Source organism: Eubalaena glacialis, chromosome 20 (genome assembly GCF_028564815.1).
Source record: "Eubalaena glacialis isolate mEubGla1 chromosome 20, mEubGla1.1.hap2.+ XY, whole genome shotgun sequence".
In the NCBI taxonomy this organism is placed as follows: domain Eukaryota; kingdom Metazoa; phylum Chordata; class Mammalia; order Artiodactyla; family Balaenidae; genus Eubalaena; species Eubalaena glacialis.
Window position 1 is genome coordinate 24,626,426 of NC_083735.1, and position 21,190 is coordinate 24,647,615.

The following is a 21,190-nucleotide window of genomic DNA, read 5'->3' on the forward strand; positions in this document are numbered from 1 at the left end:
TCCACAGTAACAGCTTCTAGAAGGCAACATAATATTCCTTTGAGATTAGTTAGTGAAAAGGCTTTACTGAATGATTTTTTGAGACCTCATATGCAATTTTCCTTTAAAAATAACTTTGTTACAATTTTAATAATATAATAATTGACACATTAAAGCCTTCTTTACTATGTTTTCAAAAATAGCAATATTAAGAATGCCTTACGGGGACTTCCTTGGTGATCCAGTGGTAAAGAATCCGCCTTCCTATGCAGGGGACTCGGGTTCCATCCCTGGTCAGAGAACTAGGATTCCCACATGCCGCGTGCCACAAACTACAGAGCCCACACGCTCTGGAGCCTGTGTGCCACCACTAGAGAGAGAAAACCCACATGCCACAACTAGAGAGAAGCCCACACGCCACAACGAAGAGCCTGCGTGCCACAGCTAAGACCCAACGCAGCCATAAATAAACAAACAAACAAATAATAAAACTCTGTTCCCTTGGCAAAATTCTAAAAAAACAAAAAAACAAAGAATGCCTTACAGGTGTGTTTTCACATTTACTATTTCAATTATGAAATACTTCCTACATGGTTCATTTTCCCAAGGTTTCAGGAAGCTCATAATGATAATAGTAACATTTATTGAACACCTACTATTGCCAAGACCCGTGCTAAATGATTTTCCCATTTAATCCCTCCCAAAAATTCTATTTAGGAGGTTTTACTGTCTCATTTTAAACCTAAGAAAGCTCAGAGTAATAAGTGGCAGAGTAAAGATTCAAATCCAGTTGTAAACTCTGATATGTCTTGTATAAGAATCATTAACTAATATTTAACACAGATTATTCCATCTCAAACTGGATATTTTGTCACAGTACAGAAATTCATAAATGCATATTTAGGGAATTCTTGTTTGACTTTAGGAAAATAATACTACGTTTATCCTACACTGCTAAATAAACAACTAACTGGAAAGACTATAAATAACAGTTAAGGACAATATGCTAAGGATAAGCACCACGCAAATGGTCAATCATGAAGCACATACAGTTTTGTTTACCATAAGGCCTCCAGTGTTTAACTCAATGCCAGGCACAGTCAACAATAAATATTAATTGACTGAATGAATGAATATAATAAGAATGTTTCCACATACCCCTTTATTGGCCCTAGAAACAAATGTGCCAATTATCCATAATTTTAAAAAATAAGTCTGCACAGCAAGCATTTACCTAGTCTGCTGTTGTTCTAGTAGCCACTCCCATAAATAAAAACCTTGACTGTTAAGCTTAGACCACAACTCTAATACACGATAAGAAAATCATTCTATCTCTACACATCCAACTGAGGATTCTTTTGCAATTTAACTTTCACAGACTGCTTTTTTAACACAGGTGGTGTATCTACCAAAACTTACCCTTCTCCCAAATAGTAGAGATAAAAACCTTATTTCCTTTCTTCTTCCTCAGAATTTCATCTAAATCAAACCACCACATGGAAATAATCACTTCCAGAGAGCAAGATTTATGTAAATAACAAGTATTAGAAAGAAGAGAAAGAAAATATCATTTAGGAGCTCTTATGCACACTTCATGAAGGAAACACCACGCTGGTAAACCTGGACTGTTTGTTTCCCAGGTTACTGCCTCTCTCGACATTATCTTCTAGCCCTAGCACTGAAATAATCACTGAAGGATCTGAAATTCTACAGCTAAGCACTATGGAATCATCAATTTGTTACTAACTCACAAATTCCTGTGCAGAAATTTAGCTTAAAGACAAAAAAATAAGGCCAAAATAAGGGGTGACAGTTGAGAACCCAGACGGCTCCATTCAAGTTTATGAATGATTTACTCCTAGGGTGGCAGGACTTAATGCAAATGCACGTAGGGGAAACCGTCAGCTGCATTGTGGTTCAACCAATAGAAGCACAGCTCCATCTTGGCTGTGCACTAGACTGCATTACAAACAGACGGATACCATCGCTTCAACTGCAGCCTTTCAGACAAGAGGTAGGTTATACGATCTTTTCATTTAATAATACATGTCTTTATGATACAATATAAATATTTTACCATAAAAACGAAGCAGAAAGCTTTCTTCCTACTAAAGACCCCCAAAAATGTATTAATTTCATTGTTTGGTAGGATTTTATTATGAAAATATGAAGACTATCTTTGCTATTTGATAAGCACCCTTACCATCTGTGCCTTAACAGAAAATCATTACATTTTCTATGAACCTAATCTATATCCAGACCTTAGAGTAAGCCATATGCATGTGATGTTAAGAGGTTACTTGCAAATTTCATTTTCTCTGAGCTATTTCATTTCAGCGGTTTGGTCTGTCTTAACAAAGGATTTTTCTTAAAGAAAAATCTAGACTAAAAGCAAATCTGGGACTAAAGCTTTCTGATTATATGTGCAAATTTAAAGCAGTTATTTATAAGAAAGTCTGCTGTATTTTAAGGAATATGAGAAAATAATTCAAAATTTTATTTGACTTTGAGTGTAGATGTAGAGAATGCCAATAAATTATCACATTGTGATTTGTATATAAAAATAAAAAGACCATAAAGGTACCATTACGTAGGCTGCATTATACTGTAACCAAAGAGACCATTTATAGAGCTTTAGGCTTTCATACATTTTCATTAAAATAATTCCCTACAGTCAAATTTTAAAGTCTCTATCACTATAACATACAAATCATGCTATTAAATAAAAACCTTCTTAAGCAGTGTTTCATTTTTTATATGCCACAAAAATATACATTTATCACAGTATTTCTATATAATGTTAAAGTTATTCTTAAACCGAACTTAAAATAAATACACAGTAAGTCATTTTGATAAACTAAATTTTAAAATAAAAATATGCTCTAAGAAGAATTGGTTATGGGAGGAAGGAGGGTACCTTTCAAGGTAATAAGATTACTTTCATAGCTAACAGCAATCATTCATGCCTACTAAAAATTACTATTCAACTGCTGACCAAATTTCTAATTCTACAATATTAAAGCATGAAAAAATAATTATTTAGTAAATGCTAGAGTTCCAGGATATTACCTATATATACTGACCTAAAGATCCAACTTCTGTCCTTTTCTTTGCTGGTAAATCTATTTTAAATTTTAAAGGTTTTTTTTTTCATAATTTTTATTCCTTCTGTTTCTTAACCAGTGTTCTGCTAGCATGAGCAAAGTATCCCTTACAAAGCCCAAAGGTTGCTGTAAGAAGATATTAGATCTCTCCAGGTTCGGTACAATGTGGTTAATTGCCTAGAAAACATTCCTGCTTGCTATACGAAGTATGGGAGCTCAAAAAAAGGTCTCAGATCAAATAAAAATAACTTTGTCAAATAAAACAGTTAACTCATAACTCAAATTTCAGGTAAACTGTAGACAAAAACTCCTACCACCCACATTTTTTAAACATTATAATCAGCCTACATTTTACTGGCAATATATCTATAGTTAGTACAGATGGAGGCTCATTGCTGTTTAGCCAAACTAACTAAAGACATGGCCTAAGCCAGAGAGTTCCAGCGTTGGGTGCGTTGTTCTATATATAAAGGCTATTAGGATTAATTGATCATATTTCAAAGTGATATGCTTAAATGCACTAGAGAATTCAATTCAAGGCCTTTTTCCACAAATAGAGCAAAGGCATAATTTTATTCTGATCTGGCAATTCAAGGTTCCAGAACAGTTCCAAGTCCTATTCCTGTAAATATTTCACTAGGGCCTTTTAAAATGGGAGGAAAAATAGGTGATGGGAATGTATTAGAAAATAATAATAAACTAAAAATTATATATATGAGACTGTTCCTACTTTTTACTGTTTGCTCTCACTTTTCGTAAGGCATGTTACAGCATTTGCTTCACATAAATTTACATTTTAATTTCAAAAATAGTCTCAAAATACAAGAAAATCCTAATGACAAATATCTTTCTACGTATCTAATTATGTCTAATTCATCAAAGCAAGATTTAGATTTTATCCTAAGCTTAACACACAAAATTATTAGAGCTCTACCGTACTCTGAAAGAATAAACCACATTAAATTTAAGGTGGAAAATGAATCTATATTACAGGGTTTACTTTTTTCAGATATGCCCAGAAGCTAACTAAAAAGTGAATGTTTTGAGATGCTCAGCAGTTATCAACACACTCACAAATGGCAAACTGTCATCATTCACAACATAAACCTGACATGTATATATACTCTTTCTGAAAACTGCTTAGATGCTCCTAGCAAAACTTACAAGTACCCGTGGAAATGGCACATACTGCTATCCAGTCACTATCGCAAGTATAATTATCATAAGCATATTTGTGTGTGGATAAAGTACACAGTCTAACCAAAGTCACAATTGACTAATCCTAATTTTTTAGAAGTAATCCAAACACAATAGATTATTAAAAACCAAAGGCAAGGAATACTTCTGGGTTTGAATAAATAATACATTCAAATGGTTCAAAAACCAAAGGAATATAACAAGGTACATCTTGACAAGTCTCACATACGTCCCTGTCTCCCGACTCTACTCTCCAACTCTCCAACCAACCCCACAAGTAATCATTGTTATTAATTTCTGTATATCCCCAAGATTTTTGTGCAGATACAAGCAACTAAAAATATATATTATTTCCCTTTTTCCTCTATACACTGTCCTGCACTTTGTTTACTTAACAACATATCCTAGAAATCTTTCCATGTCACTACAGTCACCTCATTCATGCTTAACATCCGACTGTGTGAGTATACTACATTAATTTAACCAGAAGAATAGTTCATTGATGGGTACAAGTTAACTTCAAAGTAAGTGAATTTAGTTGTGTGTCTGTCTGCCTGCCCCCCTTCTTGCCTCCCCTTATCTCTCCCTTCCCATCTCTCCCCCTCCCTCCTTCTCACTCTATTTTTTTAGGAGCAAGGGGACCTGAAAAATTTTTAAGCAGTTCACTTGTACCTCAAAAATAAATAGAATATAAAGTTCCTTAAGCCAACTTTCTAATCATTCTAAAATTTCATTTTGAAACAGTAACTTACATTATTAGTCTTTACAATTTCTCCCCAGTCTTAAGAAGTCACCACAAATTTAAAAAGGCCTACTCATGGGACTTCCCTGGTGGTCCAGTGGTAAAGAATCTGCCTTCCAATGCAGGGGACGCAGGTTCGATCCCTGGTCGGGGAACTAAGATCCCACATGCCGCGGGGCAACTAATCCCGCATGCCACAACTACTGAGCCCGCACATCTCAACAAGAGAAAACCCGAACACCACAATTAGAGAGAAGCCCACGTGCCACAAAGACACGACGCAGCCAAAAATAAAAATAACAATAAATGAAATAAATATTAAAATAAATAAAAATAAAAAGGCCTGCTCATAATAAATTAAAATACAAAGTAATAAATTCAGTATAATTTCAACCAGGTATGAGTTATAGATTTATACAGCCAATGTCTAGGATAAAAGAAAAAAATTACAAGTTTGATATGTTAGAGAGATAAGATTATAAGTGATGCTTTTTTTTTTAATTTATTTATTTTATCTATTTATTATTTTTGGCTGAGTTGGGTCTTCGTTGCTGCGTGCGGGCTTTCTCTAGTTGCAGCGAGCGGAGGCTACTCTTTGTTGTGGTGCGCGGGCTTCTCACTGCGGTGGCTTCTCTTTTTGCGGAGCACAGGCTCTAGGCGCGCGTGCTTCAGTAGTTGTGACGCACGGGCTTAGTTGCTCCGCAGGATGTGGGATCTTCCCGGACCAGAGCTCAAACCTGTGTCACCTGCATTGGCAGGCGGATTCTTAACCACTGCACCACCAGGGAAGTCCATAGGTGATGCTTTTAATTTTTATTTTAAATTGCTATAATGATATTTTTGATATCAATCATGAAATAGCAGTTTAAATTAACATTAATTAATATGGTAGATTAATTTCAGAGGTATAATGTGGAAATTACCTCACTCTACTCTCTCCTCCCTCCCCTACCATTGTTTCCCCTGCAATCAGTTCTAATGCCAGATTTAGAAGAGAAATCTTCAAAAGAAATTCCCAAATTTTAAAAAGGAATCAACCTGAAAGGCCTTAACAGAAAGTCTAAGGAATACTTTCATCAGTGCTGGAGAGGGCTAGGTTAGCCAAGGTAAAGTTATTAGACAGACCCTCAAGAAATTCTTCCTGTTCTTTACCTGCCCACATAAGTCACACGATCCCCCATTTCACCAAGGTCCTAATCTTCTTCCTCTCCCTCTCCTCTATTAGCTCTGCTTTTTAAAAAGCACCTGAAACTCATTCACACTGAAGTAAGAATAATTGTAACAATGTTTGTTACCTCTCCCAGGAGTATCTGCATTTTAGCAGTGCTAAAAATCCTACAGGAGTTCCAAAGCTGAACATTTTTCAGGCATTTGTGTGTCTGTGCACATGCATTCATGACACTACTCTATCAGCAAGGCTGGGTCAAAAAGGACTTAATTTTTGTCTCCGTTTGAGTTAGTTTCTATAGGTTACTTGACTATTTGTGTAAAAGGTGGTTAAGTTCAGAGGCAGCAACAATGCAGAGCTGGAGGGGCAGCCTACCAGGACTCCACACTGCACAAGCCCAATTTACACTGTATTCTACCTGAATGGCACCCACCCCACAACAAAACATGACTGGTGCTCCCCAGAGCTGTACAATGCAGCAGCCTGCTTTCTATAAGGGTGTGCTTGGAAGAGAAAAATTCAAAAGATAAAAGAGTAACTTTGCAAGGCTGGGTCTCTTGACATAGTTTGAAATACTGTAATGTAATGGGAAGTTACTCAAATACCTGTGTTCCAGACAATGCATTTTTGTATGTCCCAGAACAGAAGCAATTAATTCAATTACTGTCCATTAGTCTCTTGTCCCTCATTTCAAGATGAAGGGTGACCAAGCACCATAAATGGATTCTTAAATCCAACAAGAAAAAATGAATTTAAGCCTTTACTTTTGGCCTCAGATCATCAGTTTAACCTCCAAAATATATGAAGGAAAAAAGGAAGGGACCAAGTCCAACCAAAGAAGTGAGATGATCTGCCACGCAAATCAGATTTAAAGAAAAAAGAAAAAAAACCCTTAGAAAATATTAGTTTATTAACCCCAAAGTTTTAAAATTATATTTATAAAGAGAACAGAAATCTAAGGAATTATATTGTTATGTTTGGGGGGTTTTAAGTCAGTTTTTAATCTTTTTTGGTGTGAAAATGATATTGTGGTTATATTTAAAAACAGAGTCCTCACCTTTTAAGAGATATATACTGAAATATTCCTAGATGAAGTGACATGATGTCTGGGATTTGCCTCAAAATAATCCATGGAATGGAAGTGAGTAGAGATACAGACTGGCCAAGAATTGATCAACGAAGCTGTGTTATAAGCACATGGGTGTTTATTATACTCTTATACTTCTGTACTACCTTGAAATTTTCTATAAATGAAACATACTCTCACACACAAGTTATCTCCAGCACTTAGAAAAGTATTTGTTGGGACTTCCCTGGTGGTCCAGCAGTTAAGACTCCACACTCCCAACGCAGGGGGCCCAGGTTCAATCCCTGGTCAGGGAACTAGATCCCACATACCGCAACTAAGAGCCCACATGCTGCAACTAAAAGATCCCACGTGCCGCAACTAAAGATCCCACGTGCCGCAACTAAAGATCCTGCATGCCACAACTAAAGATCCCGTGTACCCAACAAAGATCCTGCATGCTACAACTAAGACCCAGCACAGCCAAATAAATAAATATTTTTTAAAAAGTATTTGTTACACAGTAGGTAATCAATAAACATTTGTTTACAAGAATGAAAGTCTATTTACAACTATGTAGCAAAAAAATCACGCAAAATAATTTCTTTCATAAAAGCAAGCACACAAACTGACAACAGTCACTGAATTAGGGAAGTAGAACTATGGGGTTTTTTCCTCTCATTTCAAAAAGTTTCTTAGTATATAGGTATTTTATAATTTTTTCAAAAAGCTTAAAGAGATATTTTTGGGGTTTTTGTTTATTTATTTATTTTTGACTGGGTCAGGTCTTAGTTGCAACATGCGGGATCTTCACTGCGGCATGTGGGTTTCTCTCTAGTTGTGACGTTCAGGCTTTCTCTCTCTAGTTGTGGCATGCAGGCTCCAGAACACATGGGCTCTGCAGTTTGTGGCATGTGGGCTCTCTAGTTGAGGCGCATGGGCTCAGTAGTTGAGGCATGCAGGCTCAGTAGCCCTGCGGCATGTGGGAATCTTAGTTCCCCGACCAGAGATTGAACCCGCGTCCCCTGCATTGGAAGGTGGATTCTTTACCACTGGACCACCAGGGAAGTCCCCTTAAAAAGATATTTTTGAATGATTAAGATAATAAAGTCATTTATTATTTTTAATACTATCAGATCTTCAATCCTTACAGTCCCATTTAAGGCCCAACAAGTATCAGGTCAACAAGAGCAAAGCTTAATGCAAGAACAGTGAAACTTTAACTCACTGGCTAATTTTGTGAAATGGAATAATAATTTAATAATACATACCTTTGGGATGCTGAATTTGCCTGTTTTTTTTTTTAATATTCCTGTCCATAGGTCATTTAGGTATTATGAAACATTTAAGACTATCATATACATAACCAAAAAAAATCCTAAGATTAAGGTCTCTTCATAGACAACTTTAATCTAAAACTGTATTATCCTTATTCTGAAAACTGTCATTATTTGGATTTTCTTTCTCTACTATTTTTCACTCAGCCATTATTTCCTGATTCAGATCACCTGTCCTGGAAGTTTAAAGGAGTGGAAATAGACAGAACTACACTGAACCAAGAAGGTGAGAAGGATCCACAAGGGTAATGGGAAAAGATTTTCTGCAGACAGTTTGAAGAACACAACTGTAAAATGCTAAGATTTTTTTGTAGATAACAGCCCTCTGACCACTACTTTAATCAAATTTTAAACCAATTCAGCTGCCTTTTTTCTCCCTCCATTAGCATTAATTTCTGTATATGAATCTTGATCATAAATATTTGTCTAGCAAATGATATACATTTAAAAATACATAGTATGGTTTACAGAGTACACTGCATAGATATCGAAAAAATTAAAGAATACCATTCAGGCATTAATTCTGACAGAAAATAAGGAAGACTCATGCAGCCTATATAAATTTACTAACAAATCTTAGAAACTGACATTTGAATTGACCAATCTGTAGAGTTTGGTTACATATATTCATTTTCTACCTTTCTACAGATTCCAACGAGCGATATAAGAAGTGGAATCTCTAAGAATGGCCTCCCAGAGCTCCAGCTTCTGGAATGAAACAACTACATCTGTTTATCAGTACCTTGGTTTTCAAGTTCAAAAAATTTACCCTTTCCATGATAACTGGAACACTGCCTGCTTTGTCATTCTGCTTTTATTTATATTTACAGTGGTATCTTTAGTGGTGCTGGCTTTCCTTTATGAAGTGCTTGACTGCTGCTGCTGTGTAAAAAACAAAACTGTGAAAGACTTGAAAAATGAACCGAACCCTCTTAGAAGTATGATGGACAACATCAGAAAACGTGAAACTGAAGTGGTCTAGTACTCTACATAAGATGAACAAAAGCTCTGAAAACAGCCGTCAATTACTGAGAAAGAAAAATTTCTGAGGTCAACTGTTATTACAAAATTGACTATGAATAATTAAAAGATTTCTACTAGAAGGGAAAAACAAGTTAAATATGCACTTTTTGTGTGTGTATCGATTTCATTAAATACACAGTAAAACTTTCACAAATGTGAATAATTTACCAATCTATTTAAAATAACACTTCAAAAACTAGACAAAAGATTCCTAGAACTCAATACTAGGCATTAAAAAGTAAACTGGAAACCAAAAGAAAGGCTAATGATCCCAAAATAACATACCTAAACAAACCATGTGAACTAAAACAGAGTACTATCCTTCATATATTTTGGTAATTAAAATGCTACTTAAAGTACTTATCTAAATCCAAAGTAAAATATTCCCACTTATACGTAAGTCCCTTACTAAGAAGCAATACTTTCTAGTTTATTGAAGACAACTTAAACATTTTTAAAGATTTAAGTTTTATGTAGGATTAGTGTGAAAAAAAAAGACGCAAAATACTCAGCAAGGTCACAAGGACACTTGCATAAACTTTTCATAAAACTGACTTACTGGGCTTCCCTGGTGGTGCAGTGGTTGGGAATCTGCCTGCCAATGCAGGGGACACAGGTTCGAGCCCTGGTCTGGGAGGATCCCACATGCCGTGGAGCAACTGGGCCTGTGAGCCACAGCTACTGAGCCTGCGCGTCTGGAGCCTGTGCTCCGCAACAAGAGGCCGCGACAGTGAGAGGCCCGCGCACCACCATGAAGAGTGGCCCCCGCTCGCCGCAACTAGAGAAAGCCCTCGCACAGAAACGAAGACCCAACACAGCCAAAAATAAATAAATAAATAAATAAATTTATTTAGGAAAAAAAAATTACAGAACTAATCAATTTAAAAAAAAAACAAAAAACTGACTTACTGTTTAGTAAGAAATACATGGCCTAAGATGAGCTGTTGTCAAGCTCAAACTTCCTCGCATGCCCCCTAAATTGCATTTCTTGAGCTTGTTCTTTCATTATGCCTCTTGCATTCACACTCCCAAGGCCTAAGATACCCAATGCAAAAAGACTGCCAGGTAATTCCCTGGCGGTTCAGTAGTTAGGACTGGGCGATTTCACTGCCAGGACCCGGGTTCAATCCCTGGTCCGGGAATTAAGATCCCGAAAGCCGCGCAGTGTGGCCAAAAAAAAAAAAAGACTGCCAAAAAAGTCAAAAGCAAGTCAAAAGCTAGGACCACTTAACACCTGTTAAGAAATATGGCAATCTTATTTCTTGGAATGCCAAAGCCTGTACAGTATTATATTTTATAACCCTGACACTATTTTGCTACTACCCATGAACAAACCAAAGTATGCTTTTAACCTGATTCAGATCACTATAACTGCCCTTAGACCAGAAATGTCACTCCTGGAAATTTATTCTGAGAAATTACTTCAAAAGAAAAAACTGAAGATACAAAGATGTTTACAATAGCATTACTCAAAATAACAAAATAATTGGAAGTAACGGCACTTAACTAAATGTGTCTCATCAACATTAAGCAGCAACTGAAAATTATGGCAAAACAGAAAATATTTGATATGGGAAGTGAAAAATAAGTATCTGTCATTTTCAACTTAGAGAACCCTACATGCCAGTCTGAAATCGCTTTTCCACACAATGTTTTTATATTTTTCTTTTAACATTAGAAACAAACACAAATAACATAACCAACTTTCAAAGGACTTGTGGAACTTAGGTATACAAAATATTTTGGTAACCAAGAGCTACTCTGAGCACTTGTTAAAACCACATTTTCATAAATGGAAAACTTTGGGGTCCTTGCCATAGATGGGAAGCATACAGGTCCTTTAATAACTAGATTTTTTGATAACATACACTACCTTTTCCCTACCCTACCCTGTAATCTATTTAGCCATTTAACAAATATGTACTGAGTGCTTCCATGTGTGAGGGATTAGGTTACAATGGCAAACAAGTAATCAGGCAATTACAGTGGCACACAATAGCTTTGTCAGAAACAGGGAGTGCTCTGGGAATTCAAAGGCTAAGCAATAAACACAAATTGGAAAGTGGGAATGACTTTAAAGCTGAAACCTAGAAGAGGAATAGGAGTTAACCAAAGGAAAGAGGGAAGGAGGTAAGAAAGAACGTTCCAGGAAGAGGAAATAATATGAGCAAAGGCCAAGAGGCAAGAGAGTGAAGCATGTTAGAGGAGCTACAAGCCAGTATCACTAGGACAGAGTACAAGGAGAAAAGTGAGATATGGGCACAAAAGATAAGGGGGACAAGATCAAGTACAGCATGTAGGCTGCAGGAAAAGGTGGACTTTGTCTGAAAAGCAATGATCAGCCTTAAGCAGAGAATGACATCATCAGATTCATGATTAGAAAAATCACTGACTATTGTACAGAGAATGGCCAGTAGGGAAGCTAAACCAGGAGACCTGACAAGCAGCTGACCGGGCAGTCCAATGGTAGTGCCCCGAGCTAGGGTGGTATGGTAGTCTTTAGTGTTTACACCCAGTATTTCCAGCTCCCCTCTTTCGGAGCACATGGAACTGTCTGGGTACAGCCCTGTGACTAGCTCTGGCTAATGAGATGTGCGAGGAATTGATGTGTATCACCTCCAGACCACAGCATTTGACTGCCAGGCAAGATCTTCCAGAGTTCTCTTTCCCTCGGGCATTGAAACAAAACCAACAACATTTGAAATATCAGCTACTCTATCAGCTTGGGTCCTTGAGTGACTGTAATGAGCTAAGACCCCTGCCAACACATGATAAACATGTGGTATGAAAGAGAAACAAACCTTTGTTGTTTTAAGCCACTGAGATTTTGGAGCAAAGATATTCTTAAGCAGATCAAAGAGACCAAGTCTAAGAGCAGGTCTCTGTTAATTGTTTAAAACAATTTGTAAAACTTTATTATGAATTCATGTAAATTTCATTGTAATGAGAGATAATCAAACCTAATGCATGTGCTAACAAGAATGATAAACCTCCTTTGATAGAAAGACTGGCTCTGCTTTAACACCAGTAAAACAGCTTGAAGAACATCTAACAAGATGACATCAATAAAGATTACACTGCTACACTTTGAAGGAGGTAAATAATTTCTGTTGTGAATTAAGTTGCACTGACCTAGATGTCTAAAAGATAATAGCCTAAGAGTAAACTAAACCCAAAATAAGCAGAAGGAAGGAAATAATAAATGCTAAAGTGGAAATAAATGAAATTTTTAAAAACCAGAAAAACAGATAAATCAGTGAAACAAAGAGTTGTTTTTTTTAAAAGATCAACAAAATTGACAAACCTTTAAACTGGACTAACCAAAAAACAAAACAAAAACAAATAAACAAACAAAAAATTCCTAAAATCAGAAATGAAAGAAGGGCGGGATATCACTATTGACCTTATAGAAATCAAAAGCGAATACTCTAAAAAACTTTGGACAATGTAGATGATGACATGGACAAACCCCTAAAAAGGCAAACTACCAAATTAACTCAAGAAGAAATAGAAAATCTGAATAGATCTATAAGAAGAAATTTCAACCAAGAGCATCCCACAAAGGAAAGCTCAGGCCCAAATGGCTTCCCTAGTGAATTCTATCAAATATTTAAGGAGAAATTTATATCAAACCTTCACAAACCTTTCCAGAAAATAGAGGAAAAGGAAATACTTCACAAATCGTTTGAGGCCAGAAATACCCCAATCAGCACAAGAAAAGAAAACTACAGACCATATTCCTCACGAGTAGATACAAAAATCCTGTACAAAATATCAGCAAAAATTCTGTACAAAATATTACAGAAGCAGATTATTCAGCAAAGTGAACCCCACAACAAATAAAAAGGATTACACACCATGACCAAGTAGGATTTATTCCAAGAATATAAGGTTGGTTTAATATCTGAAAACAAATTAATGTAATATACCATATTAATAAAAAACAAGAACAAACATGATTACCTCAATAGATGCAGAAAAAGCATTTAACAACATCCACTACCCATTTGTCTTAAAAGCTCTCAACAAACTAAAAATAGAGGGGAATTCCTGATAAAGGGCACCTACAAAAACCCTGCAGCTAACATACATAATAGTGAAAGACTGAATGCTTTCCCCCTAAGATAGGAACAAGCGAAAGATATTCACACTCACTACTTCTATTACTAGCCAATACTAACAGTCAAGAAAAAGAAAGAAAAGGCATTCATATTGGCAAGGTGAAGTAAAACTGTTCTTATTCACAGATGACAAAATCTTACATATAGATAATCCTAAAAAATCCACACAAAAAACTAGAAATAATGAGTTCAGCAAGGTTGCAGAGTTTGAGATCAGTGTACAAAAATCTACTGTGTTTCCATATACTAGCAATTAACAATCCAAATATCAAATTAAGAAAACAATTTCATTCACAATATCAAAAAGAATAAAATATTTAGAATTTAATAAAGCAAGACATACATTAAAAACTACAAAACATTGTTGAAAGAAATTAGAAACCTAAAAAAATGAAAAGATAGCCATGTTAATTGACTGAAAGACTTAATATTGTTAAGATAGCAATTCTCAATGCAATCCCTATCAAAATCACAGCTGGCTCTTTTACAGATGAGACCTGACAAGCTGATCCTAAAATTTATATGGAAATGCAAAGGCTCCAGGAAAAACCAAAACAACTTTGAAAAAAAGAACAAAACTGAAGGACTTACACTTCCACACTTCCCAATTTCAAAATGTCACTAGAATGCTACAGCAATCAAGAGAATATCGTACTGGCATAAGGACAGACATATGAGTCAACGGAACCTAATTTAGATTCCAGAAAAAAACTCTCATTTGTAGTCAACTGATATTCAACAATGATGCCAATGCAAGTCAATGGGGAAAAGAAAGTTTCTTCAAGAAATGGTGCAGGGACAACTGAATAACCACACACAAAAAGATGAATTTACACCCTTATGTTAAACCATACATAAAAAAATCATCTCAAACATATCACAGACCTAAATCTAAGAGCTTAAACTATAAAACTCTTAGAAGAAAACACAGGAGGAATTTTTTATGACCTTGGGTTAGGCAAAGATTTCTTAAATATGACACCAAGAACACATGTGATATTGGATCAAGAAACTGTACCCAGAATATATAAAGAACTCTTACAAATCAGTAGGAAGAAGACAACCCAATTTTTTCAAATGGGCAAAAAATTTTGAATAGGCATTTCACCAAAAGACACATGATCAATAACACATGAAATGAAGTTCAACATAATTAGTCATTAGGGTACTGCACATTAAGACCACAATGATACCACCTCACACCCACCAGAATGGCTACAATCAAAATGACAAGGAATAACAAGTGTTGGCAAGAATAAGAAAAAAAAATGGAACCCACATGCATTGATGGTGAAAATGCAAAATGGTACAGCCATTTTGGTAGTTTCTTAAAAAATTAAACATAAATTTACCACATGACCAAGAAATTCCACTCTTAGGTGGAATTCTATCCAAGAGGAAAAAAACACATGTCCATACAAAGACTTGTACGTGAATGTTCCCAGCAGCACTATTCATAATAGCCAAAAAGTGGAAATAATCCAAATGTCCATTAACTGGTGAACAGATAAACAAACTGTGGTATATATCATACAATGGAATACTCTTCAGCAATAAAATGGAATGAAATACTGATACATGCTACAACATGGATAAATCCTGGACAAAACGTCAGCAAACTGAATCCCACAACAAAGGATTACACACCATGACCAAGTAGGATTTATTCCAAGAATGCAAGGTTGGTTTAACATCTGAAAATCCGTTAATGTAATATACCATATTAACAAAGAACAAGAACAACATTATCATCTCAACAGATGCCAGGTAAAAGAAGCCACATACTGAAGAACATATTGTACAATTCCATTTATATGAAATGTCCAGAAAAGGCAAATATATAGAGACAGAAGTAGATTAATTATCAGAGGCTGAGGTGGGAACAAAAATTCAATTGTAGTAATAGTTGTTGCACAACTCTGTAAACTTACTAAAAATCTTTGAATTATACCCTTAAAACGAGTGAACGGTACAGTACATAAATTAAACCTCAGTGAAGGGGTTTATTTTTTCTTAAAGATAATAACCTAAATTCTAACTACAAAACAACTATTAACATCTTAAGAGCAAAAAATTCTCATCATCCCATCCCTTATACTTAACAAAGTACCTAACAAACAATATGAATGATGAACTAAATGGTTTCCCGAAAAATAAAAGCTGAACAGTCCTAAAGAGTCAATTCTACTAACCAGAATTTTGTTTAGAGCCTGACGATCCTCCATGTTCTAGCTTCGCTTTCTTCTTCTTTGATGATGATGAAGATGACTCAGAAGATACAGAACGTTTTTCTACTACAGGAGTGGAAAGAGCTCGTTTTTTAAACAGCTCCCGTTCTCTCAAGAGACTTGGATCCATAATGCTGCAAAGATAAAAATAAGTTTCTTTAATACAGATTCCAGTCACTCAAATCTATGTGCCAAATCCACAGGTCTCAACAAGAGTTACTTCCCAAACAGAATTACCTTTTATTACTAGTTGTCTAGCACTTGTATTTATTCACTTACTCATTCACTCAAAAAATTCTTTAATTAGTGCCTGTTATATGCCAAGCACTGTGCTAGGCACTAGAAAAGAAAAATAGGATTATTCTCTAAAGCTCTAGAACTACACTGTCCAATATAACAAACAGCCACTGGCCGAAGTGCTGACTGAGCGCCTGAAATGGGGCTAGAGTTGAGATGTACTCTAAGTGTAAAATACACCCGCATTTAAAAGACTCAATACAACGAAAAGAACTTTTCAAATTACTGAAATATTTTAGACTGATTACGCTAATGTCATAATAGTTTGGATATACTGGGTTAAGTAAAATATTAAAATTAATTTCCCCTATTTTTTCTTTTTTTAAATTATGGCTACTAGAAAATTTTAAATTACATGTGTGGCTCACATTTGCAGCTCACACTGTATTCCTACTGGACAATGCTGTTTTAGGAACAACAGCAGGACTACTGGGTGGAAATTAGGAGACGAATTTAGGCTCACTGCAAAAAAATGAGAACCATCAGAATTGCTTATAAATTAAAAGGTATATTTTAAAACTGGTGGACTCTCATAAGTAGTGAAGAGGCTGGATTAATATGTGTTAGAAATATCTACAGAAAATTCCTGATTTGGAAGGAGGTGGGACTAGACCTCTTTGGGTTTTTTCCCAGTTTTAAAACTCCACAATTCTAAGCAACTTCAGTACAACCAGGGAAGCCACAGGTCATTCAACAAGTATTTTAAAACATTCCTCTCTTGTCTGAACTCTCCCTAGAACCCCATGGAGAGTCTCAGAAGTACACAAGCTGACTACGAAAATGATTTCTACACTATTAAGACTAGTGTTCATAAGTTGGGAAGCAAAGTCCCAGAGGAAAAAGACTCTATCTTACACTTTGAAAGCCTTCAAGCATGGGGTAGCTCAATAAATATTTAAGTGAGTAACGAACGGAAGAACATCTTTAAATTGCTCTAGCCTCATTGTTAATGGTTTTACAATCCTTTATTAAATGTCTTCTGTTTGGGCTTCCCTGGTGGCGCAGTGGTTAAGAATCCGCCTGCTAATGCAGGGGACTCGGGTTCAAGCCCTGGTCCGGGAAGATCCCACATGCCACAGAGCAACTAAGCCCGTGAGCCACAACTACTGAGCTTGTGCTCTAGAGCCCGCGAGCCACAACTACCGAAGCCCACACGCCTAGAGCCCGTGCTCCACAAGAGAAGACACCGCAATGAGAAGCCCGCAAACCGCAACGAAGAGTAGCCCCCGCTCAAGGCAACTAGAGAAATCCCGCTGACAGCAACAAAGACCCAACGCAGCCAAAAATAAATAAAATTTTTAAAAATAAATTAATTTTAAAAAACCAATATATTAAAAAAAAATTTCTTCTGTTTGTGAGGCACTGTAGTCCAACCTTTGAAAAGTTCTGTAAGATAAATCCTTGCCTTCAATAAGCTTACATTTGAGAACATAAAAGCACTGAGCACCTCGGTTAAAAAGCAATGAATAGGGACTTCCGTGGTGGCACAGTGGTGAAGAATCCGCCTGCCAATCCAGGGGACACAGGTTCGATCCCTGATACGCGAAGATCCCACATGCCACGGAGCAACTAAGCCTTGCGCCACAACTACTGAAGCCCGCGCCCGTAGAGCCCGTGAGCCACAACAAGAGAAGCCACCGCAATGAGAAGCCCGCAAACCACAACGAAGAGTAGCCCCCTCACTGCAACTACAGAAAAGCCCGCACACAGCAACGAAAGACCCAATGAAGCCAAAAATAAATAAATCAAATAAATAAATTTATTTTTAAAAAAGCAATGAATAAATAAAACGTGACTTACCATGCTAAAAGTTAAAAATATAAGCACTGAATAATTACTCAGCCATTAAAAAGAATGAAATAATGCCATTTGCAGCAACACGGATGGACCTAGAGATTATCATACTAAGCGAAGTCAGAAAGAGAAACACCAATACCATATGCCATCACTTGTATGTGACATCTAAAATACGTCACAAATGAACATATCTACGAAACAAAAACAGACTCACAAATATAGAGAACAGACTTGTGGTTGCCAAGCGGGGGGGAGGCGGGGGGGGGGGGAAGGACTGGGAGTTTTGGGTTAGCAGATGCAAACTATTATATGTAGGACGCATAAACAACAAGGTCCCACTGTACAGTACAAGGAACAATATTCAATATCCTGAGATAAACCATAATGGAAAAGAATATGAAGAATATATATGTATAATTGAGTCACTCTGCCGCAGAGGAGAAATTAAACAACATCGTAAGCCAACTATGCTTCAATAAAATTTAAAATATATACATATATAAAAGCATTGATAAGAAATAATCAGAGTAAACTTCAGCTAAGGAACGAAAGAAGAATCACCGGCACGGGACCTCGAATCTAAGACCTGCCTTCTTCCCTCAGTTCTAATCCCTAACAGCAACACGACCTGGGCAATCCACTAGACCTCCCTAAATCCAATTTTATCATAAGTAAAATAAGGGTACTACCAATGCTGTCTACATCTAGCCCAACTGTAAGAATAAACTGAGAAAATGTTTGTGAAAATGATTTTTTAAATAATAAAGCTATACAAATATATGTTATTTCAGTACTATTATTTCGAGTTGGATCTGAAAAGAAGTAACCTAATCATTACACTGGGGTGAAGAAGGCAGGAGGCAGTCTTGGGGAGGAAAAGTGTCAGAACAAGAAAGGAGAATTCCCCAGTGATAAGGCGAGGGCAACAAGCCTAAAACAGGAAACATCCGCTATCTGTTTATTTCACCTTGTAAAGACAGATAACTAACCCCGGCTGTTATAACCATGATTTTAACACAGATTTAACCAAATTTTACGAAGACCTGATGTTTACAGCATTTGATCCTCACAACTCTACGAGGTAACTGGTACTTCGCGTTATTTCTATTTTAATATGTGAAATCTGAAATGAAGAGGCATCGTTAAGGTCACACAGCTGAAAGTACCTGAGCCAGGACACGAATATCCTGACTCCTATATCAGGTGCCCCTCACTCCAGACTTGAAATGCTGGTAAAGGCCTCCCAAGCAAAGGCGACCTGTGTGGTTATGGGTCAAGTCCAATGGCACGTAGAACAGACGATTTAAGGTCTTTCACCATCACATGCTCCGCCTAACTTTTCCTCACAAGACTACGCAGTATCGGTAGAGTTTTACATGTACTGACCTGTGTTGTAGACAGGACACATCACCCTGCCCATCTGACATTAACAAAAAACCAAAAACAAAAAACAAAAAAAATCCCACAACTCAGAGAGTCCATGTGTTCCCCCAATAAGAAGCCAAAAATTAAATGAAAATCTTCTCGCTCCAAAGCCCACATTCTTTCCACTGGATCATTTGACTTCTTTCAACCTTTCTGCTCTTTCCTCTCTCGCTTCTTTCCCGCCTGCGCCTCTAAGGTGCCAACACTGCTATGAATAGCCGGCAAGCTGAGAATAGACACTTGCTCACCTCTTAAATGACAGAAACGTAGAGGTGGACGGAAAAAGGTTACCGCAGCTATTTGTTTCGGGAAATGTCTTTAGGCTTTGCAGGAAACAACCATTATTACTCAAGCTTAGGAATCATTCCAAAGTAGGTCTCCAAAAGGCAGCTGAAAACAACAGTCCGAGAAGGAGCATCTACATCCCAGCCTTTAGGTGGCTGGGCACCATTTCCCCAAACTCCACACACCTGGTTCGTACGGCAGCTGCTAATGCAAGCTGGGGGGGCCAGGAAGAGGCACAATCAGCTCTCCGATGTGAATTTCCCCTCTTTCTAACCCAAAACTTTGCTCAATGAACCTCCGGCCTAAAAGACGATGCTCCCGAGAAGCTGTTAGCAGGTTTCAGCGTTTCGCGCCGGGAACGGCGGCCCCAGCCTCCCGCGGGGTGGGAGGCCCGCTCGCCCCCGGGCGGAGGCGGCCCGGAGGAACAACAGGCCGGGGCTCCGCGCCCCTCACCCCACTGCTGCAGCCCCTACCTGAGCCAGGAGGGCCGCCCCACGCGCCCGGCCGCCGCCTCCCAGAGCCTCCTCCTCGACCAGCCGCACACGCCCGCGTGGCCGCCGCTTCCTGCTCGTCGTCAGCGCCCCCGCTCGCCCGCACGCACGCCCAGCGCTACCCCGCCAGGTCGGGGTCTACGCACTGGCGGCGGCGGCGGCGGCGGCTCAGGCGGCAACTCGGCCCCGGGCTCCAACCGCCACTTCCTGATCCGCGGGTTCGGAGCTCAGTCCCGGCAGCCACCGCGGCCCCTCGGCCGCCGAGAACGCGCATGCGCCCTCACATACCCCCGCCCGGGGAGGGGAATCCAGAGCTGGGGCGTCCCTGGTCTCCATGACAACGGGAGGGTGGTTGGGAGCGGGGCTTAAGTGGGAGTTAAGTAGCCGCAGCTGAGAGGGAAGAAATCTTTCCTTTACAGAAATAGAACTGTAGAGCTACTAAATCCTCCTGCAGCGTGCTCTGGGATCTGTTTAACCCAAATGGCGACGAGATTTTTCAAGTTATTGTCTATCAGATGTCCTGTGACTTTACATCAAATGCCAGTCACCAACACCTAAACTTCGAAGAACATTGTTCCAGCTCTCTCTTTTTCAACTGAGGAAACAAGAGGCCCAGTGAAACTAAATGACTTGCTCGAGACAGCACAGCTAGCAAAGGCAAATCCTGACGTGAAGTTCAGTTTCTGAACTCCCAACCGCGCCCCCTGTAAACTCTCTTGGAAAAGGATTTCGGATTCAGAAGCTGCATAAGGGGTAGAAATAAGGCGACGGAAAAGATAATTGGCCTTGCCCACGACCTGCAACGTACTGGAGCGTGTCAAATTTCCTGCGGCTGGCCTTTCCTCACTCCAACTTGAAGCGGCGCATAGCCACTGCTCAACTATTATACAGCTGTCGTTTACTTAGTGCTGGTTACTCCTCAAGTTACTT

The 21,190-nt window shown here is 38.0% G+C and overlaps 2 protein-coding genes across 2 annotated transcripts in view; one reads left to right on the forward strand and one right to left on the reverse strand.

The window, feature by feature from the left end:
- GTF2E2 (general transcription factor IIE subunit 2) overlaps nucleotides 1–20,500 on the reverse strand; it is a 54,312-nt gene extending 33,812 nt beyond the window's left edge. The window contains exons 1-2 of the mRNA XM_061177309.1: nucleotides 20,243–20,500; nucleotides 15,930–16,099 (exon numbers count right to left, since the gene is read on the reverse strand). Of these exons, the coding sequence (XP_061033292.1) occupies nucleotides 15,930–16,095 (166 nt within the window). The 5' untranslated portion in view covers nucleotides 16,096–16,099; nucleotides 20,243–20,500. The remainder of the gene's footprint in view (nucleotides 1–15,929; nucleotides 16,100–20,242) is intronic.
- SMIM18 (small integral membrane protein 18) lies at nucleotides 9,279–9,575 on the forward strand. Its single transcript, XM_061177569.1, has one exon. The coding sequence runs from the start codon at nucleotides 9,279–9,281 to the stop codon at nucleotides 9,573–9,575; it is 297 nt and encodes a 98-aa protein (XP_061033552.1).
- Nucleotides 20,501–21,190: the final 690 nt, after the last annotated feature.